Source organism: Salvia splendens, chromosome 11, assembly GCF_004379255.2.
Source record: "Salvia splendens isolate huo1 chromosome 11, SspV2, whole genome shotgun sequence".
Classification (NCBI taxonomy): Eukaryota; Viridiplantae; Streptophyta; class Magnoliopsida; order Lamiales; family Lamiaceae; genus Salvia; species Salvia splendens.
In genome coordinates, this window is record NC_056042.1 from 4,480,600 (window position 1) to 4,502,842 (window position 22,243).

Here is a 22,243-nt window from a genome sequence, read left to right on the forward strand (position 1 = left end):
AACTATAGCATAACAAGAAATACAAGATTCTTCATTCAGTCATTCTCAAAAGGTGAATGCCCACTTCATAAATGCATATTTGCCTGAAACAAACATATAAATGAGCACAAACTCACTTCGTTTGTACAAAAATTCCATCTTAAGCTAGTAGTTGATACCTCCAAGTTGGAAACAGAACACTAGAGTTAGGCATTGCTTCAACTATCTACTTAGGGCTACATGCTGTCACAGCTATTCAGTCTCCTACGTTCACGTTGTAGCTTAGAATTCTTGAAATGGCAACTCTTCATCATTGTAACGGCACAGAGAAAGTATGGAATGTTGATTACTTGGAGAAAGCCCGAGGCTACCTGATGCAAGCACGAGACGCTTTCCAATATCTGGCCTTTTACGCTTCTCTCTCAATGCTCCAGATCTGGGCATCTCCACGCGAGATACTTGGGGAGGAGGGATATGAACTGTTTGGGGAGGGACATGGACTGTTACAGGTGACTTCATCTGATTGTTATGGTATTCACATCTGTTGCTACGGCTAAGCGGCTTCCTGTGTATATATTGGGATGTGGTAAACATAGATACTGGACCGGAGGCCACTTCATCATAATCCGAAAAATACTTCTTGATAATACCTGAAACTGATGCTGGCTCTGAAACCGTTTCACTAGTGGCCTCAGCAATCACATTCGAGTCCGCCTTTTTACCCAGATTCACTCCTGCTCCGGTGGCGAATTCACAGAAAAGTTCTTTTTCAACAAGAGATTGTTGTGTGCGCCCTCGTCTATGGTGTCTCGTCTTGGGTATTTTCTTCACATTTTTCCTTTTCTTCTTCCTACGGAAACACCAAGCTGCAGAAATCTTCAGCATTGAAGCACCGAGGTACGTAAATCTTCGTATCTTAGCTTTCTTTCTTTTGCATTTTAATTTCGTTTCGAAGGAAGCGCCTCCCAGCTCAACTGAATCAGTAATCGCAGTAGCAGCAGAACTGCGCTTGTGAACTTCAGCTTCGTTATGATTCGATGACTCTACACGAGTTGGGACGTTTGAAAAGATAACGTCTGTTTGAAGAAACCAAGTAGCATTTGAATCCAGAAAAGCATATTTGAGAGGCAAAGACCCAGATAGGTGATAAAGATGTAATTTCCGCATCACCTGGTCTTGCAAGAATAACAATACGATAGATCTTAGTTAAGTAGTCCAACCCAACAAAATGCAAATAGAGCAGCCTTGCACTTGTAATGTCTAAGAACAGTAGGAAACAATACACACAACAAAAACACACCATCACTGCTTTGACACTGATAGCTCCGAAATCCGGGAAGCAATTGAGATGCGCCCTTTCGACCACTCCTACAAGTAATAAAACATACCATTAGTAAAGATAGCTAATTATTTAGGACACTAATTTTTTGAGTAGATAGGAAGGTTCTTTGCTATCGTCACCTCATTCACAAATAAAGGGATATACTGCATTGCATAAACATCCAAGCATGACACTCAAGAACTAAAAGTGAATTCTACATGTTAAACTTATGGCAGCCACGAATGACAGGAAATATTTGATTGTATATGACCAGTTAAACCTCCACTACGAGAGTTATTCCTAAAATTTCTTCACTTTGCCTTATGATTTTATAGAAGTTGAAAATGGCAATATGTTCGATAACCATAAACATTTAAGCCACCACAGCTGGGCAGAATCAGAACCTTACATTGAAATGAAATTTCTTAAAGCCTAAAGGTACTGCAACCAGTGGTTCAAGAAGAGGATTGCCTGCAGTTCGTAACCCATAGCAGAATTCTATCGTCTTCAACACTTTTAACTAACTAAAAAGCGTGCACTCAACTGCGGATGCCAAAAATAAACATTATGCAATATGCACTACTTCAAAATTCTGGAACACAGACTAAACTTAATGCAAACATTAAAACCAACCAAATGTGATGCGTATTCATTCCTCTTTCAAACCATATCTATCTATACAAGCATATTTTTTTTAAATTAAGAAAAATCTATATATACCAAATTATCCTTCCATTTTAATCCATACCTAATTAATGCAATGCAACAATATAGCTCCATACAAGTTTAATGATACAATAGGATTTTACAAATGAAAGTATGTCGGGGAGAAAACCTAACAAAATTTCATCTTCAACAGAAACCCAAACAAAATCAACAGTGAAGAACAACTAACTTCTGAAGTCGTCGGCTGTGATATCCGGAGAAATCGAAACGGCGAGACGGGTGCCCAAGTTCGTCTCAGTAAACACTGCTTTCGGAACATCTGAGACCGTTGATTTTGCACCGCTATACGACGCCATTTCAGAAAGCAACGGGAAAACCCAGTTTTTTCTCTCTCTTTGCCGCAGAAGTTGAACGATTTTATGCTTAAAACTGAGTAGAAACGCGAGATTTGATTAAATACTTTAATTTACTTAACTCAATCCATTAAATTACACTTTATCGAGAAAAAAAAGAAAGCCTGTTATCTGTATCCTTATTTTGGTTATAATTTATGGTAATCATTTAATTTTACCAATCTGTCTCGATCCTAGAACTAATTGTACATAGCCCTTTGTGACCTAACCATATTTTTGCAAAACCAATATATGTAATGTGATATAATAACAAACGAAACGTATTTATTCCTGAGTGATGAAATTGATTGATAAACAAAGGATGGGCAGGGGGTTTGATTTGGCATTTATTCGTGACGGATATGAGGTGAGGTGATTGAATGCATGGCCATGGGCCATTTATTTTAAATTACTATAGTAGTATCACTTAGTAAATGGGCTTATACTAAAATACTTAAAAACGTGGCCCACTTATTAATGTTTCATTTTTGTGTTATATACGTAAAAAAGGCCATTGAAATTAGGTTTATATCTGACAAGAAATTTAGACATCCACGTTATCTTATTCGGGATATATTTGGTCCATCTGGAATATCAAGAACAAGATCATATTCTAAGACTTCAAAGCAAACTTAGAGTTCAAGGGAAAAAAATGATGTAGTGTAGTGTACCGATACTTGTATATGTGCTTGATCTTCAAACTTCTCATTCCCACCATGACAAATGATTAAAAATTTGAACGACATAATATATTGACGGGACTTAAGAGTTATAAGGATAAGGAGAGGAGTCTGACTTCATATCCTACATTATCAAAATTTACTTGAGCAAAAGTACATAAAATCAAAGCATGGATTCTAGCATGGTGAGCGTGACTTCATGGGTATGCGTCCCTTTCTCTTCGCCAAAGAGACGTGCAAGTCCTACCTTTATCGCCTTACCGACCAAATCTATGGCTTTTATCGTCCCTTTGTGTTTTTACCGAGATGCTTCCGATCTGCTTAGGTTTTACCGATGAAGGCTTAATGGGTGATGAAGGCTTAATTAGACAACACTACACGGGTCGGACCGGATATAACCGGACCCCGTTACCCAAATAAGCCCAACACGTACTACTCTCTCTATGCTACCCAAATACATCAAATTCTTTTAATTTCTTTTCTTTATGTAATTTATTGAATTTCACTTCTAAGTTCTAATCATTCCAGCAATTTCACGTCAATATAATTATATTTATATTTTAACTAAATATAGGTTAATATATTTTACGAGAGAAAAGAGAGCTAGCTCCGGGAATATTATTAGATCAATATATATATGTAGTGCTTGTCAAATTTATTTACTAATTTATATAGTCGTGCACGCAGCTATAAGAGGTCTATTTGGCTGTCAATTTTTTTACTATTAAAATTTGGGTTGATAATAAAGTGTTTGTTATAATTGGTGACATAATCTTGACATGAAGAAAATAAATTGAATACCTTGCTTGCTCAAATATATAATTGCCTTTTTAGCATAATCTTTTCCTAAAATATAAAGATGTTGTTGTCCTACTCTCAATTAATCAAGATTCTCGAGATTTTGGCTTCTATTTTCAATTGATTGCTTCTGTTTTAAGTGAATCATCCTAGTGTTTACAGGATCAAAATTTTATTCATATTTAGCTTCTTTCTTTTCTCTGATTTTCATGTAATTGTGCATAATTTCCTAATTCAAATGTGTTTAAAAATAATTTGTGTTTGAGTAATTTCCTAATTTCAAGCAAGATCTAATCTTGAGTACTCTAATCTTAGCTGCTTGGTTTGAGTCATGTAGAAGTAGAGACCTAATTAGTTCATCACACAATATATGTAGTGAAGACATTTGAGAAGTTGGAGTGGTAATGTGGTATCGTAGCGATTCTATTTGACATGTTATATCTCATGTTTCACTATGTTGCATCAATGATAATAAAACACGAAATTTAGCATTAAAAAATTGATAGATAATTTTACGCACGCAGACTTAAAGAGTAAAGACGGTAAACACGAAAAAGACACTAGGTTTGGTTAGAAAAACCCTTTCACATGCAATGAAAACAAGTCACGAGGGGGCTTTTAAGAGCCTTCATTCTCTTTATTTGTCTAAACATATGCACTTATCCTCACTCTCCCATTGCCCCAATTATCCTTTATCTATTCAGCCTTTTCCAACCACTACCCACTAATTACTTTATTTCTCATTCATTACCTTTCTACGAGGTAAAAATTTATGTATGATCAGATGTATCCATTTAGTTAAAATATTTGCTCAAAATATTTTAATCTTAACTAATTTATTATTCACAATTAGGATTTGTAATTGCGACGGATGCAGTGGAGGGCACTTTTTATATATTTGGTATAGTTGAATGCTTTTTTCTATTGATGCTATTTGTTGCATGTCGAATCTTGAATGCATGAGATGAGAGGGGAACTTTAATCATTTTTCCTGAAAGAAATATGTTTATAGATTTGGCAATTCTTCATCAATGATTTTTTGTGGGCTTAGTAATAAATTAATATATATTGTATCCTGGATCTCTTTTTGTATTTTGTATCCTAATAATCATAATCATAATGAAAATCTGTAGCTTGACATCAATCTCGAACATAGTCGAATAGAGATAACTGGATAGTCTATTGTCGTGCTCTTTTATGTTCTTGATTGTATTTTTGTGTATGCATTCTTGTAATGGGATGAATATTTGTTGAGTTAATAATTTTACTTATTTATAACTAACCAATTTAGTAAAATGGGTAACTATCCTAATTTCGTCCCTAGTAGTGCTAGGTAGGGTTATGTAGTGGCACATAATTAATGCCATGTCCTATAGGTATTTGAAATTAAAATCTTGGAGAAAAGTGTAGTATGATGAAAAAGTAGAAGTACTATATGATAATAAGAATGGAAATCTCCACGATGGGTAAATCTTCCATCTATAAATATGGCTCTTCCATTGCAACCACCACATCTCTCTCTCTCTCTCTCTCTCTCTCTCTCTCTCTCTCTCTCTCACACACACACACACATGCAGACATCAGACATGTAAATATTCTTATTGTTTTGAGGCAAGTTTTTTTTCTCCAAACTACATATTGTTTTGTGATTTTCTTGTGGGATTATGACGCCCCTTTTAGTGCATAGAATTCCCTCAGCTCATATGCTACTTCATAATTGATCTCCTTTCTCCATTAGAATTTGCAACTTGCAGTTCAGCTGTGGATATGCATTTAATGATTTGGTTGCTGTGAAAAACATGTAGGATGAAATTGTTGGTGATGACAAATAGGGGAAGTTGCTGACAGAAGAGAGAGAGCACATGCCGCCATTGGCAAACAAGCTTCTTTGCCTTTGTGGAAATGTGCTCTCTTTATTCTGTCAACCATCCCACCGCTGCCTTCGCCTCTGCCGCCGTCGTCTACCACCGTTGTGTAACGTTTGTTTATCTTCTCTGTATATGTATCTAATTAGGTTGAACTCACACTCACACACACACACACAAAACATCATCTCTTCATAGTATTTCTTCCATTCCATATTTCATAGTATTAAAATCTTAACAAGGTTGTATTGATAGGACAGCATTCAATGATTCTATATATGTTTAGTAGGCACTTTTCAATCCATAGAAGGAAGCACTTTCATATTCAGGGGGATCAACTTAACTGCTGGACAAAAGCTCTCTCTCTCTCTCTCTCTACTGGTGTGGACCTTTAGATGATTGCATGTTTATGTTAATTTACTTGCTTTACATTATTAGAGCAAAGATGATTCTTGGATTAGCAAATGGAGGTGGCAGAAGTGAATCAAAGAGCTCCACAAATTACACATGAATCATGACTCATGACATGAGAACTACCAGTTTTATTTCATTTTTGTAACAAACCTTTGGGTTCTAATTCCTCGATTGTCTGTGTTCCATCATGTAATGGAATTTGCACTATACGTAGCATGTGTTTCACAAGAAATATACTGTTAGGGTTAATGAAAGACAACTAACTAATCCACTCTACTCTCTTCAATGAGTTCATATGGTTGTCGCATATATACGGAGTAGTATAATTATGTTCTTAGTAGTGTGAAACATGGAATTAGGACAGTTTCATCAAATGAAAGAACAAATTGTGAACTAAAAATCATGGATTCATCGTAACAGAAGTAAGAACATTAATACATATACATGTTAGTTTTGTCCTATCTATTTATTCCAAGCATCCCTTCTCATGTACACAATATATTAGTAATATGCCAAGCATCCATATTCAATACATGGCGTCTAACATCAAATGATTGAGAGAGTTCATCGGGCGAACATCAAAAGCCTCGGATTCTAAATATCATCTCATGCAGACACAGGGCTACTATTAACCTACTGCATCAAAAAGAAAAAAAAGGGGGAAAGATTAAGCCTTCTTAACACTCCAATCTGCATCCTCAGTTGATACATGCAATAGGCTGAGGAAGACACCATTATTAGAAATCAAAAAATATGCTACCCTGACATGAAATATATTGCAAATATTTCAGATAGGGAATGCCAAAACTAGATTCAGCTTTTACCCAATGGCATACTAAACTAAAAGTCTGATGATTCCTGATGTCATGAAACAAACTAATTACAAAGTCATAAGAGAAATTTTTGGGAATAGAAGACACTTATTTTATTAAAATTTTGAAAGTACTTTACAAGTGATTCATCCTTTAGCTCTCTTAATCTCTACTCTTGCATTTTGATAGAATTGTCAAATTAACCCTTACTTCATTAAGTTGATATGACACTGAAAGTGAAAGGAAAAACCTTTTGAGCATAATAAGCCTCTGTCGGAAACAATCAGCAAAAATTTGAGATGTGACAATCAACAGCCAATAATTTGATTCAAGCAGCCACCTTCTTTTGCTGTAGCTTGCGGGGTAGCAAAACTGGATAGTACAAATAAGTTATAGTTATGAACTGCAAGTTTTCATGCAAAATAAGTTCATATATAATCAAAACTTACTTTCACCGATACTGCAAAAACTTTCAAGGGGGAAAATCACATCAGGGTCCAGTTGGTGCTGCATTGGTAAAAACAGAGCGATGGAGCTTTTACTGCACAAAAATATAGCAAACAACCTTAGCTTATGTTTAATAAAGAACTTAAGGCTGAAAAAGCGTGAAAGGGGCTGAGAACGAGAACTCCATGGGCATGAATGACTCATATGCTGACTTAATACTAAGCTAAGACTTTAGCCTATCTAAATCAACTGTGTCATCTAATTTTATGATTATAATCTAAATAAATAAATTATTTGGTACTTCAAAACAAGTTCCAAATTTATGCTTGACATACTTTAACTTGACAGGGCATTGATAAAAATCTAAAACTCCATTTATTTGGATATTAGGCAGCATAGAATATGTGGAAGGACAAATTCAAATAAGAAACCAAAAGCTAAACTATGTCTCTATTTCATTTAGGATTTAATTCCTTTCTAGAAGAGAGTTGAGCAAAATCCAAAGAGATGTCAAATAAAAATGAATTTGTAAGATACATTTGCATGACTGCATATAGAAAGCACACTGTCTAATATTGAAGTATTTTAACAAATATGCCACTTTTACCGTCTTTGTCAAAAAGATCAGGGCAATCAGATAGCATAAATGTATACAAGGTAAGCATCTAAGACAGCAATAAGATTAGTAGGCAGGTAACATATACAATTAGAATTATGGTCCCAATTCTATATATATAAAGGGTGTACAACAAAAGGTTTTATGTGGGGAAATAATTGAAGTGGATAATGTTGCTTATATATAATAACGATCAAACTACTTCCCAATGGATTTTATTTAATACTATGAAAATGGGCAATTATCTCTTGTTTTCATGATATCTCGTATTGAATTCCCAACTTTCATTCTAGTCCTTAGAAGTCAAGCATTACTATTTCATGCCTCCCAAAGCTATGCAAAACATCTCCATAAGAATTTATTAAATAAGCACCTGGACCATGATGGAATACGTTTCTTGCTGCGCAACTCATCATCCTCTTCATCTTCATCATCTGTGCACTGGTATGGAGAGATCTCATATGATTTTCCATTATTGTTCTGAACTATCAAGTCCTCATTTCTGGGTGATTTATTCACTGCATGCATCCCCTGGAAGAATTTGATGCAACAAATGCGGATGCCAAAGTGAAGGAAGTAAGCATACAATTAAAGTACAAATCATGGGTTACAGGTAAAAGCACTACAAGTATTGCAGAAGACAAGTCATCTAAAGCCACCATGAAAGAATCCCCTACCTCTCCATCACATATAGCAGAAGTGCCAGATTCTTCATAATTCGCCACAAATTCATTGAGTGTTAAATTATTGTCTGCCTCCTGCATGGCCACGCTTTCTCCTCCAGTGATTTCCCGGTTCTGCTGCTTTTTAGATTCATTATTGAATTCCTTCTTTCTCTTCATTTGATCATCCTATGATAACACAGAATTTAGTTAGACAGCTTTACCCAGACAAATTAGTAGCCACAAAGCTTTTGACACATCTAAAAGTGCAACCTTGGTCCGTTGATTTTCCTTTTCAGGCCTCGCTACTCGCTTTTTTTCTTCTTGTTCCCTTTGCCGCTGCCTTGATTCAAGTCGCATTCTTTTCTTCTCCTTCTCCTTCTTCTCTTCTTCCTCTCTCAGCCTTTTCTTTGCAATAACCTCAGCATCCTTTTTCTTGCGATCCTCTTCTTTCTTTTTCTTCTCCAATTCGATGTGTTTCAAATTCTTTTCTTCCAACTTTGCTCGTTCAAGTTTTAATGCTTCCTTCCTCTTCTTACGTTCATTTTCTTTTTGCTCTTCTACACGTTTTGCAGCCTCAGCAGCCTCCAGGGCCTTCACCTTGACATCTCTTTTTCCTACAAGATAGTGATTTCTATATATAAATATAAAGAATAGTTGAACGAAGGAATGATAAATTATTTCTTCCGCCACCTTGTCAAGAACCTTGCAACATTCTGGACAAATATCTAATTTTTAGAGGATTGACAACTTTACCCAGGATGACAGCTAGAGAACAGTTCAAATCTCTATAGTTCTTATTTCTTTATATGTAGGACTAACCCAAACAAATACAAATGTATGAGGCCTCCCTGTCTTTCAGGTTATACACGTATACTTACAAGTGATGACTTATATTCTTACTATGAATAGTAAATACATAGACAACCAACAAGAAGATAGCAAGGGCATATCTTTTCAAACATTTTTTGAGATGGAATAAGTCCTTAGCTGGTTTGTGAGACATGCAACCCTTTCAATACAGCATAGTTTTAATATAATGATATAACTTAACAATCAAGTCAACATAAAAAATAAATTAAAAAAAAAAGACAGGAAAAAAGCTACCTTGGCCTGCTGTAGCTGCTTGTTTTTGTTGTATCAGTGGTATAAAGGAACTAATATTCGAGACAATGTTATTACTTCTAGATCCTCTCGAAGAAAGCTTTTGATCCCGCCCTTTCAACCTGGTTTTTGTTGAAACGGTTGACTTGCTGATGCTGTTGTACACTGATTCCTTGGCCCTATTGGTTGCATTTGAACAAATAGATGAAAGTTGGTGTTTCCTACCATCAGCAGCATGAGTACATGAAGTCTGTTTTTCGCTGGCCTCGCTATTTTTTCTAAACTGATACTTTTGACCCAACAGTGTCTTCTCTTGTGTCCCGGTGACACTAAATTTTGATCTGAGAAAATCCACAGAATCTGCTCTCAACGTCTCCTCTTCTGTAGAAACTGACATGGGAGGATTTGTACACATATTTGTCAAATCTGTAAGTGGATTCCTTTTACCACAGTTGTTGGCCAATGGTGAATCAGTTTCATCTTGTGTATCACCTGCGTTCTCTTCCATAGTTTTATTCTCTTCACTACTACTGGGATCTTCCTCTATTGGGAAGCAAGTAAGTTCAGGATTTGAAGTGGAACATTTTCCTGAACTCCCAGAATGTGATGAGAATTGATTCCAAAGCTTCCCAACTGGAGATGGTGGTTGGTTTCTCGAATCCCAACCATATCTTTCACCAGAATAAGCAAAAGAAACAGAATAAGGCATCCCATCAAGGGCATCCTTGTAATCATCTGAAGAACTGCTACAAGATTGAAAATGAATCCCAACCTCAGCATTTAAAGGATTAGCATCTCCAAATTGTGTGTGCTCGAGATGACCATCATCAGATACAGAATTACACAAATTTGCGGTGTCCTGAAATTTGAAAGCAGATGAGAAGTGGGATGAGGGTCCACCCGAGCTAGCAGATCTGCAAATTTCAGCTAGAATGCTAGCACGTTCCAGTGTTGTCCTAGGAAGTTCCAGTTCACCAAGGTCAAATCCAACTGCTGGAAGATTCATTTCCTCGGTGTCAGTTTCTGCATTTACAATGAACCCCTCAAATACAGGCATAGATTGATCAAAATCAATAAGTTGCAGATCTTCATGGCTTGAGGAAAGAACAGAATGCTGCATGTGTAAACCATCCTCCCACTTGGGAGGTTGCTGTATTTCCTCAGTCAGCGTACTGCTAAGTTTCATAATATCAGAACTTTGATTGTCAGTATTATTTTCGAGATTACATAAGTTCTGTCTACATTGTTTATACCCAGACAGGCTTGCATCAAGGTAATCGCAAGTCAAAGGTGAAGTTCTGGTTCCCTCGACAAAGCATCCTTGTGAGTTTCGGCATTCTTTCTTGGCCAAGCTTGAGATGGTCGCAGCTAACTGCTCGTTATTTATAACAGGCGATGTATGTTCATTTTCACTCTTTTCAACATAGCAAGATTCAACCTGCAAATTTAAAGAAGAAAAAAAATTGGAATCATCATACTCGCCTTATTGTGCATCTTTAAGGTCAAGCAACATTCTCGATTGCAGGTCTGATCTACTTTCCATTGTTTGACCTCACTATCATTACATTGAAGTGTAGCAAATAGAATATCAGTACATTTTCATTATTTCCGCATCAGTCACTTTTTCTTTTAAGGATCTTAGACAGCCAACTGTCCAAGATTCTTTTGGTAAAATTCATGAAAATCTCCCTCATCCGACCCCAATCCCTTAAAACTACTAATAAACACCTACATGAAACAAACCAAATTTGACAGCATCATTCAAAAGTCAGTAAATAATGAATATTCAGCATATATGGAACATGGTCATGGATTCATGAGTATAATATTTTAAGAAAATAAATAAAGTGGACATAATTTAACGTGAAGAAGAAACCATCAGGTTGGACATTCACAAGAAGTCATATTTCTAATATCTACTTTAAAGCATATCTACCTAAATGCTTTAAAAGGAAGTCATGAAGAAGATTATACCTCTTCTTGTTGGGACAACATAACAGGTTGAATTTCTTCCATTGGATTAGCGTTCACCTCTAAGCATAATCCATCATCTTTACTCTTTTCTACATGTACCACGAGACCAGAGTCTATCTCAATTTCCATTGTTTTCTGATAAGCAATGTCAGGATCCCATTGAAAGGTGTGAGGCTTTTTCACCCGAAAGCTCTTGGAAGTTGCAAAGCCACGATCTTGCTGGTGTTCAATTTTCCGTCTTTTGATCTGTGGCCATGATTCAGTTCTCACGTGTCTGAGTCTTCTCTCGAATGACGAATTTTTATCATCCAACCTGATCATACTAGGTCTTCCCAATGAAGTAATCCCCAGTGATGAATCTCCATGTTTGCTACTTACACCACTCTCAGGACATGTTTGATGAGCAGGATATTGCTTTATCTCATCAACTGCAATTGGATTTGTCCCTGCTTTCTTAATTAAGCAAGCACTGGAGTTTGCTGCTGGGTCTTTTTCTGACTCTTGGACATGTGAAAGCCTTGAGTTTTTGCTTTCTGGAACACTTAAGACCAATTGACTCTTATCACTTGCTTCATCATTGAAATTCCCCTGTGACCAAGTAAAATTAACTTTAAAAAAAAAGAAAAAATAACATCTAGAATCCTAGATTAACAGAAAACTTTGAAAGGTACTGAAGGCTATGCATCTCAGTAGGCATGATAACATGCACATTTAAGATAGTGGAGTCGTGTGTGCTGATGAATTGCAGTTGACTAGAACACTGGTGGTTCGATGAAGTTTTGCTAACAGTTGTTGGACAAAGAATGAGGATGATATAATTTTCTACTAGGGTATGGTCATTCACATCCTAAAATAAAAATTGGCAAAGCCATTGTGGACTTCAGAGAGGAAAAGATTGGTCGTAGAATTTATTTATAATTTCAAAAAGGTGATGCAACGTTCAAGACACTTCAGCCTTCTCTCTATTCATACTCTCAGAAACAGTCCAAAAAATAGTAATAAGTCCGGAGAAAATAAATGGCATTTGCGTAAAAGGTCTTGCTGCAATAATAAATATTCCTTTTTGGTTTGCCCCATTCAAGATGACCCATTTCTATAAATGGAAAAACCTCTATTTCTACTTTATTCCCTCTCTCTTACTTTACTCTCTCCACTTAACACACAAAATAAAACTGCATAAAACTCCGTGCCGCCCAAGGAAGGAGTCATCTTCCTTGGGACGGAGGGAGTACTATATCAATGATGTCACTTTACACGAGGAGCTCTGAGTTTTCAGAAGAAAAGAAGGCTTTAGGAATGTCAGATTTTTTGTGCCAGCATTACTCTTCAAAGAGGAGCTATATGATTGCAGTAGTAAACGTACAAGGATCATCTTCAATGGTTTTTTATCTAACTTAATACTAGTACAAAAAATTCTCAGTTTGAATGAAAATGTGCACAGTATTATAAAAAGAGATTATAAAAACACTAGAAACTGGGCAAGATGAGGAAGCATATTCATAAGAAAATACCTGTTCCATGCTGTGCACAGGGGAGGACTCAGGCCCATATTTAACATGTAAATTCACTGGAAGAATTTGTATATCAGTTATGTCGACCATTTTAGATGGAAGATCGTGCATCTCGCCGTGAACTTCAGAACTAAAATTTAGCTCAGCTTCTGAACTAACTTTGGAAGCATTTAATATTACACTGTCAATAACTGGTCCAAATTTTCCATTGTGAGTGTCTGGGCTATCCTGGACATCAGGTTGAAAGGAATCCCTGCAGAATTTCCCTCCTTGAGTTGAGATATCTAGCATCCTTGGTAACTGCTTACTTGAAGACGGCTGATTATTTCCACCACGAATTCCTTTATCTAGTGATACATCAGGATCATGCAAGGAACAACTCAACTTCTTTCCAGATCTCGAAGTGAAGGCTTTCAGGTCGTACTCTTCAGTCTGTTTCACCTCTAACTGTTTTGGTTCCACAAATGCGAAAGAATCTGATGGAGTCAGTGCAAGTTCAGACTCCAAGCCTCTTCCCTGCTTAGAATAATCAGAACTGGAAAGTCTAGGCTTGTTAACGTGATCGGGCAAACAAAGCTCACTGGCCATAACAAGCTTGCCATTTTCATCATCATGAAGCAGCTTATGGGTGCCAAGATAGGGAGGAGTAGATTGAACACTTGATATCTGAAGTTCTTCAGCAGACTTTCCTTCACGGTCTGAGATGGATTCAATGCCCTCATTATACGTTACAGGAAGATGCATTTGTTTGCTATAAGAATGAGTTTGTGACCTTGTCACCCTACGAAATCCATCAGACGTTTTAACTAACCCTGGTAGCTCTTGAGAATCATTAACCTGTCTGGCTGATCCTGCACTTGATGGCAGATTAGTTTCACCAAGAATTCCTTTATCTAGTGGTACATCAGGATCATGCAAGGAACAACTCAACTTCTTTCCAGATCTAGAAGTGAAGGCTTCCAGGTCGTACTCTTCAGTCTGTTTTGACTCTAACTGTTTTGGTTCTGCAGATGCAAAAGAATCTGATGGAGTCAATGCAGCTTTCTCCAACCCTCTTTCCTGCTTCAAAGCATTAGAACTGGAAAGACTAGACTTATCAACGTGATCAGGCAAACAAAGCTCACTGGCCATAACAAGCTTGCCATTTTCATCATCATGAAGCAGCTTATGAGTGCCAATATAGGGAGGAATAGATTGAACACTTGATATTTGAAGTTCTTCAGCAGACTTTCCTTCACGGTCTGAGATGGATTCTGTGCCCTTATTATACATTACAGGTAGATACCTTTGTTTGCCATAAGAATGAGTTTGTGACCTTGTCACCCTACGAAACCCATCAGACGTTTTAACTAACCCCGGTAGCTCTTGAGAACTATTAACCTGTCTTGCTGATCCTGCACTAGACAGCGAATAATTTTCACCAGAAATTCCTTTATCTAGTGGTACATCAGGATCATTGAAGGGACAACTTAACTTCTTTCCAGATCTAGAAGTGAAGGCTTTCAGGTCGTACTCTTCAGTCTGTTTCGACTCTAACTGCTTTGGTTCCGCAGATGCAAAAGAATCTGAAGGAGTCAGTGCAACTTCTGACTCCAATCCTCTCCCCTGCTTAGAATAATTAGCACTGGAAAGGCTAGACTTATCAACATGATCAGGAAAACAGAGCTCACCGGCCATAACAAGCTTGCCATTTTCATCATCATGAAGCATCTTATGGGTACTAAGATAGGAAGGAATAGATTGAACACTTGAGTTCTGAAGTTCTTCAGCAGACTTTCCTTCACAGTCTGCGATGGATTCATTACCCCCATTATACATTACATGTCGATACGTTTGTTTGCCATAAGAATGAGTTTTTGACCTTGTCATGCTACGAAATTCATCAGATGGTTTATCTAACCCCAACTGCTCTTGAGAATCATTAACTTGTCTTGCTGATCCGGCACCTGATGGAGTAAGAATGCCTCCATACACTTTAGCATATGCAGAGGGTAATTCCAAATCAGAAATCTCAACTGGAAGGGCATTGCATTGATTAGAACTAGGAGATGGAAAAGCATTGTATCTTTGAACATCTTCTAGGACTGGTTCTTGGGCATCACATCCTTCATTATGAACGTTACAGGAATGAATCTTCATTAAGGATCCATCAAAACAATCTGGGGGTAGATAATCCCCAGCATCCTTCATAGTAATATCCATTCCCTGATAATCATCAAAAGAACTACCAGATTTGGTTGAGCCACAACCACAAGTTTGCCTTCTGCTAGAAACATCTGACCTAATAATTTCACCAGTATGAATATTTTTTTCTTCATCCTCGCAGAGAAAATCTGCATCTTCATCTGCCCTGCCTCTAATGCTTTCACGACAAACAGCAGATGGTCCAGCTGATTTTGCCAGGTTAACATGATTATCAGGATGCTCAGTGTCAGACATAGGATTGGATTCATTTCTCTTTACACTAGCATCTTGACATGCCTTATCTTTGTAGTAATTAGATGAACAATCCAATGGAGAAGAACCTCCAACAGATATTGGGACTTCGGCATGAGATTCAGACCTACTCTCAGAGTGTGCAGCCACTTCCTCTTCTCTATTTAAGCTATGAGTTTCAACCACATTCCTATTCACACTACTGTGATTATCAATTATACAGGGTTCTTCCCATTGGGACATATCATCATTTTGGCATGGCTGCTTTGTAATAGAGAGAGAAAACCTAATCTGGCTAGAAACAACATCGCCATTACTCTCGTGTCTTAAACCACTCTTCCCTGATGCTTTTGCACTGCTGCGGAGCTTAAGAGCTTTTTGTCTGGACTTAGACCTCTGGATTCCAGCTAGCGACTGATCTGGTATAGTGTAATTATTTGATATATTTTCATCTGTCTGATCCTTAGGCAATGCAGCACTATGATCTAGCTTGGGAACTGAGCTGAGGGCACATTCACCATTATCGTCACAGCTAAATCCAGGTGCTACTGGTTCATTTTCTTGATCAAGATCTTCATTAGTAGCTGGAATTTCCACAACATCTCCATCCCTAAATTTTTCGCGATCTCCAGTAGCGATTAAGTTGCTATGCCCTGGGGAGCTTGCAATAGAGCAACGAGCTGACCCCTCCTGGTACTGACTTAGAAGTCTAGAGATGAGGTCTTCTTCATTTAGCTCTGCAATGGCAACATAATAACAACAAACAATGATATGTCAGCCTTCAATGACTAAAACCTTATTTCACATATTATATTGTCAGTATTGTTAAAATGCAAAAACTCAATTTTGCTAGGCTATTCAGCCTAGAGAGAGACGTACAATTCGATGGAATAGTCAATAGTTGCAACAATGGCAGATATAAAGACTGTCCAGCAATAGTCTGTGCCCAAAGCTTCATCTGTTACTATTTAGCCCAAATTATTTGACAAAATAAAAAGATTAGTCCTATCTATCAATGTAAAAAAAATCGCCCTGTCCAGATTTGCTAGCTGCTGACCTAAAAACAAACAATTAATTTGAAAAACAAATCCAACAGATAAAAACTAAAACAGTCTATTTTTTCAAGGCTCAAACCATGGGAGTACTCAATTGCACAATTAATTCAGGGTTTGAAGCCCTTGACCAAAAAATTGGCGAAACTCTTCGAGAATACCTTTTGAGGCCGAGGTGCTAGGGTCCCGAAGCCACGAGGGAGGGCTAATTCCTTGAATGAGGAGTTTGGAAGCGAGGTGCTGACTGTACGACTCCGTTTGTTGCTTCACGTGTTCGATTATCGATCTCTTCCGCTCGGAGAGCCGCGACAACAGCTTCTCCGCCGCCTTCAACTTCTCCACCGTCGCCATCTTCTTCCGCCAACAAGCTGTGTGGTTATGGGTAATTCATCTATGGTAACAAAATCGACCTCAAGCTGCGACTTGAAATTGTTTCAGATTCGAAAATTATGAACAGAGAGTGTGAGTATTGTGTTGTGTAAATGTGATGGTTGAATGAACGGTGGGGATCACATCCAGTCAAGCGCGCAAGGGAATTTCAAAAAATTGGGTGATTGAACTTAGAGCATCCACAATGGCGCCTAGCCGAGCCCCGGCGCTCGGCGAACCATTGCAACCGCCTAGCGGTTTTCCGAAAAAAAAATCGCCTAGCTATATGGGCGCTCGGCGCCATTGCAGGGTCTGGATCGCCGAGCGCATCGTCCAGCGGATTTTTTTATTTTTTTTATTTAATGTTTTTTTTATGAAACTCATTCTTGGTTATAGAGACATCCGTGAATGTTTTATGTTCCACTTTCGATGTGGGACAAACTCATTATGTTCCACTTTCGATGTGAGACAAACTCATTCTTGGTTGTTTCTCTTTTATAGAGACATCGTTGAATGTTTTATGTTTCACTTTCGATGTGGGACAAACTCATTCTTGATTGTTTCTCTTTTATAGAGACATCCTTGAATGTTTTATGTTCCACTTTCGATGTGGGACAAACTCATTCTTGGTTGTTTCTCTTTTATAGAGACATCCTTGAATGTTTTATGTTCCACTTTCGATGTGGGACAAAATCATTCTTGGTTGTTTCTCTTTTACAGAGACATCCTTAAATGTTTTATATTCCACTTTCGATGTGGGACAAACTCATTAATGGGGATGTTGTAATGTTATTTTAATTTTAATGAAGTGTGTTTTTTTAATTAATGTACTTTTTTAAATTCTAATATTATTATTGAATTTTCCCGTATCTGTGTCGTAAATTTAATTCCGTATTTTGTGTGATTGTCAATTATTATTTGTTTTATATAATAGGAGTGATGTGGCTAGGCTATTGCTGGGCTATTTGCTTGTCCTGATGATGTGGCAGGAGGATTTTTAGTGCTGATGATGTGGCAGGAGAAGTTTGTGGCTGTGCGAAAACCATTGTGGATGCTCTTAGAGCATCCACAGTGGGACGAATGTCCCGACGGACTTCCCAAAAACACCTCCGGTCACGTCATAAGGACATCCCACTACACTGTCACGTCATAAGGACATCTCACTGCACAATGGCAAACATCCCCAATGACATCCCGATGGACATCCACAATAATAAAAATTCACAAATTCACCAAATTAAACAATTTACGGAATTAAAATTTTGACACGAATACGGAGAAAATGCAACCACTTTATTTAAAACAAAAAACATACATAATTATCTTAAAAAATACATAGTTAAAAAACACAACCTCAAGCTTCGACAAATGCTGCCCCCGTCTCACTCCTCGTCATCCCCGCCGCCAATCCCGTCGTGCCCGTGGCAGGTCCCGGCGTCACTCACGGGCAGGGATGGCATCCCCAAATCGCGCCGCATACTGTCAATGACATCCTTCAGCATCAACTTGCATAAGGGGTCAGTAGTTGCATACCACTTCTCCATGGTGTGTATCAGGGTCTCATGCTGCTGTATGCGGGCGAGTGAGAAGAGCTCAGGATCGATCTAGGAAGGAGCTGGCGATTGGACCTCGGGGGACCCGCTGGCGCTTCCACTAGCCATCCGCATCGCGGTCTTTTGGCCAACCGGGCGACGGCGGCGGGAAGACGATTGAGGGGTCTGGAACTCTGCCTCTGCGTCAGGAAGTTCGTGGGAACCGGCACTGCTGCTGTACTCCCCGAAGGCGTTGATCTTCGTCCGCTTCGGCCAGCCAGCTTCAACACCCGAACTAAAATTGACAGAAGTGTGCACCACAAGATAGACCTCCCAATATTTGAATTCCCCGAAACTCAATTCACTGTCGGGGAACTGCTGGTGAGACAGAAGCTTCACATCATCGGCGGACATGCCGCTAGTTGTCGTGCGAAGGTTGTTTTGGTAGATACCGGAAAACCTGGCGGTTTGAATTGGAGGTAGTTTTGGCTAATGCGCCACCACATTCTGTCGATATGCTGGTTAGCCATGACGTAGGGATCCTCGACTACACTGATCCAGGCCTTCGCCAGCGCGACGCACTCCCCTATGCTCCAGATGGTCCTCTTTCTCTCGTCGGCTTCATCCCCCTCCTCCTCGGCCCCCACCCCACCCTCGTTCCCCGCACGCGAGGACGAGGTAGTGCCCTTGCCCTTGCCCTTCCCTCTCCCTTGTTTCCGCGTCCTCCCTGCGGCCGGTGGCATCTCAGTGGGAGACTCCCTGACCGGAGATAGCCTCAACTCCTCAAAAGAGAAAGTCTCAATGCCGGCGAACTGAGTCTCCAGAGGAGTACTCTGGGGGAATAACTACACAATAATTCCATGTAGGGGCGATAGACATTGTCCCCAGGTGATTGGGGGACCCCCTGCCTGCTCCCCCCGCAGCGGCAGACATGCCCTACATCATCCCGGGCATTTGGGGCATCATCCCTGTCATCGCGGCACTCATCCGCGGCATTACACCAAGGGGTACATATTGTAGTACCCGGGCATCATCCCCGCCATTTGGGGTTGGGGCATCATCGGCGCCATTCCGGGCATCATCCCGGACATCGGTGCACTTCCGCTGGCATTTCCCCCAACTCTAACGGAAAAGTCGGCGTTTGTGACTCGCTCATGGCGGGGGAATCACTATCGTGGTGCTCCATTTATCTTGAAAAGAAAAGAAAGTAGATAGAGAGAAACTCATTAAAACAAGTGGTGCGAATGAAATGAAGTTCAACGAGCCGTATATATAGAGTTTTTTTTTTTAAATAAAAAATCGGGACGTCTATCAGGACGTCCGTCGTGGCACCACAATGGCGGACATCACGACGGACGTCCCGGAATGCCGCAGAACTCCGGTGTCCGCAACACACGTCCGCGTCCGCCTTCTTGCTGCCTAATGGCGGACGTCCGCCGGGCAGCCGCCATTGCGGATGCTCTAATCGTTCAAAAATAGAAATGTAGGCGGGTTATTAATATGCAGGTCAGATCCAGTCCAATCTCACTACTGTCAATTTTAATAGGGAAATTGGCGGCTGAAATATTTAAAAATTTTATTTTTTTTCCATCAACTTTAAATTCGGCACATATATTATTATTATTAACTTAATTAATTTTTGAATTTTTCTTACTGACAATAAAATACGACTACAATAAATAAAATAAATAATTATATCTGAGTTCTAGAGGTTCTAGAGGCTTTGTAATCACATCATTTTTTAGTGTAGACAAATTCTTATGTAATGTAATAACAAATAAAATATAACTTTATTTTATTGTTGGTAGAAAAAAAATTCAATAAATATTTTAATTCATGATATTGTATATCAAGTTAAAATTTATGAAAAAAAAACAAATTAAATCAATAAATTTAAGGTCAGATTACAAATATTGTTGTCAATAGTGGAGGGATAGTGGTAGTAATAAATGAAAAATAGAATATTGAGTAGTATTCGTAAACGAAAAGAGTGAAAGATAAATGTACCCCTAAATTTTAAATTACTTTTATTGTTAGTTATATTATTTTATAGCAATAAAAAACAATGATATAAGTAATAAAAAATAATTTTTTCTTTAGTCTGGGATGTCTTCTTGATGGTCTTTATAAAATATACTAGGACATTTAGCATACCAAAGAGCAAGCATATCATGTTGTAATGATCTACGCAACATACTGAAGCACAAAAGAATCATAAAATCAATGCATTATCATAGTACCATCAAGTGAATCTCTCCCGTCTACGTGTCCTAAGGAAACTGAGCTGCACTGCATTGCCAAAGCTCACGTTCTTCTTTTATAAGCACTGTAAATTCCACGATTTTCTGATATCAACTTCTTCAATCACCTGAAGCGTTGCTATCTCTCCAATTTTACACGGGATATCCTTCAAGTTATCGCATTCAAACAGTTAGTCACTCAAGCTTGGGGGAATGAGAACGAACTACTCTCTGTTGTCCATTGAAGGAGATCTGTGTTATCAATCAGTATTAGCAGAATCTCATTCACTCATTCAGTTCCATCACAAGCGTGCCGTTTCAGTTTAAGCATATTAGGCAGCAATCCAATCATTATCATGGCCTCCCATGGAAATTTGCACCCACTTAAGCTAAACATGTTCAATGCCAAATGAGAATGCAATGTTATGAAACAGATCATAACCCTTCAGGGTCGGATAAGTTCAACTTTTCAAGCTTATACAAACCAACTAGATTCACAAAGCAATACTTTGACCATCATGTTTTCATATGTCCTTTGATGAGTAAATAACTCCCAACTTATTCAAGTTTGATATCATTTCCACGATTCTTTATGTGCACTTAAAAGCTTTCATGAGACAAAGTTTTGTAGGTTTTCTATTGAAGAAAACTGCTGGAAACTCTTTGTAGAGGGATCGGACAAGTGGCCGTCCAACAAGATGAGGTGCCTCAAGTTTGGCATTCTCCAAACATCAAATTTCATATACCCAACCCCTTCAGATGTAGTTTTGTAGGAACCCCATCTCGGGTGAATCGTTTGATTCTGAAGGTGGTACAAGAGTTAGATACTGGTGTGATAGTTAGGATCACATATCACAACAAGGTATCTCAAGTGAATTATCTATTGACGCCTATAATTACACTTCATTGAAGTGGTCCTCACAGAACTTCAAACTAGAGCATCTGAATTATATATATTACTTAGATTGAAACAAGATTTTGCAGTCTCATGTTTGTTCTGCCTTTTTTTTGCATTCTCATCCATGACAGATGGGTGGTGTGCTCTCTTGTGATGTTGATCTCACGTATTGCATAATCTTGTTATGCAAAACTGTGTTTTGGTGAGAAGTCCAGATTACTGTAAGAGCCAGAATTCACTTCATACATAAAAAGCTTTGTCTAGTTACCATTGAAGATGGAGTTTTTCTTAGTTTCATTGTTGACGTGTAAATACCTGAAGTCCAAATATATTATTCTTGGAAGGACTTGGTGTTGATCTTTTGACTGACCAACTGTCATTTTTGAAAATTTATGTTGACCAATAGCGAGTCCAAGTCAGATTTTCTGAGGTCAAGGGTCCATTATGTGTGTGTTGATTGGGTATAACCTTCCAG

General features: G+C 38.3%; 3 protein-coding genes across 8 annotated transcripts in view; 1 reads left to right on the plus strand and 2 right to left on the minus strand.

Annotated features, from left to right (window-relative positions):
* LOC121756375 (peptidyl-prolyl cis-trans isomerase FKBP16-1, chloroplastic-like) overlaps positions 1-22,243 on the plus strand; it is a 542,442-nt gene that overhangs the window by 128,402 nt on the left and 391,797 nt on the right. The window lies entirely within an intron of this gene.
* On the minus strand, positions 11-2,577 carry LOC121756359. 3 transcript variants are annotated; one of them, XM_042151891.1, is made up of 4 exons: positions 2,196-2,577; positions 1,280-1,347; positions 630-1,149; positions 11-544 (listed from the first exon to the last, which is right to left on the minus strand). In XM_042151891.1, exons 1-4 carry the CDS (start codon positions 2,320-2,322, stop codon positions 495-497), a joined length of 765 nt encoding a protein of 254 aa, XP_042007825.1. In that variant the 5' UTR covers positions 2,323-2,577; the 3' UTR covers positions 11-494. The 3 variants fall into 3 exon arrangements, with proteins under 3 accessions (XP_042007825.1, XP_042007823.1, XP_042007824.1); XM_042151889.1 differs by having other exon boundaries at positions 11-1,149; positions 2,196-2,573; XM_042151890.1 differs by having other exon boundaries at positions 11-1,154; positions 2,196-2,573.
* On the minus strand, positions 6,490-17,210 carry LOC121756336. 3 transcript variants are annotated; one of them, XM_042151853.1, is made up of 10 exons: positions 16,891-17,210; positions 13,242-16,414; positions 11,731-12,318; positions 9,760-11,194; positions 8,926-9,269; positions 8,668-8,841; positions 8,364-8,521; positions 7,377-7,468; positions 7,178-7,299; positions 6,490-6,748 (listed from the first exon to the last, which is right to left on the minus strand). In XM_042151853.1, exons 1-9 carry the CDS (start codon positions 17,078-17,080, stop codon positions 7,256-7,258), a joined length of 6,198 nt encoding a protein of 2,065 aa, XP_042007787.1. In that variant the 5' UTR covers positions 17,081-17,210; the 3' UTR covers positions 6,490-6,748; positions 7,178-7,255. The 3 variants fall into 3 exon arrangements, with proteins under 3 accessions (XP_042007787.1, XP_042007784.1, XP_042007788.1); XM_042151850.1 differs by having other exon boundaries at positions 6,490-6,751; XM_042151854.1 differs by lacking the exon at positions 6,490-6,748 and adding an exon at positions 6,751-6,834.

What these genes read in the sequence shown, in the direction of transcription:
- LOC121756359 (XM_042151889.1), bottom strand. Translation starts at nt 2,322, where the DNA reads ATGGCGTCGTATAGCGGTGCAAAATCAACGGTCTCAGATGTTCCGAAA. An exon ending in CACAGCCGACGACTTCAGAA is followed by an intron (nt 1,348 to 2,195) that starts GTTAGTTGTTCT and finishes TATTACTTGTAG; the next exon opens with GAGTGGTCGAAAGGGCGCAT. An exon ending in TCAGTGTCAAAGCAGTGATG is followed by an intron (nt 1,150 to 1,279) that starts GTGTGTTTTTGT and finishes TTGCAAGACCAG; the next exon opens with GTGATGCGGAAATTACATCT.
- LOC121756336 (XM_042151853.1), bottom strand. Translation starts at nt 17,080, where the DNA reads ATGGCGACGGTGGAGAAGTTGAAGGCGGCGGAGAAGCTGTTGTCGCGG. An exon ending in CTGCTATATGTGATGGAGAG is followed by an intron (nt 8,522 to 8,667) that starts GTAGGGGATTCT and finishes AAATTCTTCCAG; the next exon opens with GGGATGCATGCAGTGAATAA. An exon ending in CGTATTCCATCATGGTCCAG is followed by an intron (nt 7,469 to 8,363) that starts GTGCTTATTTAA and finishes ATTTTTGTGCAG; the next exon opens with TAAAAGCTCCATCGCTCTGT.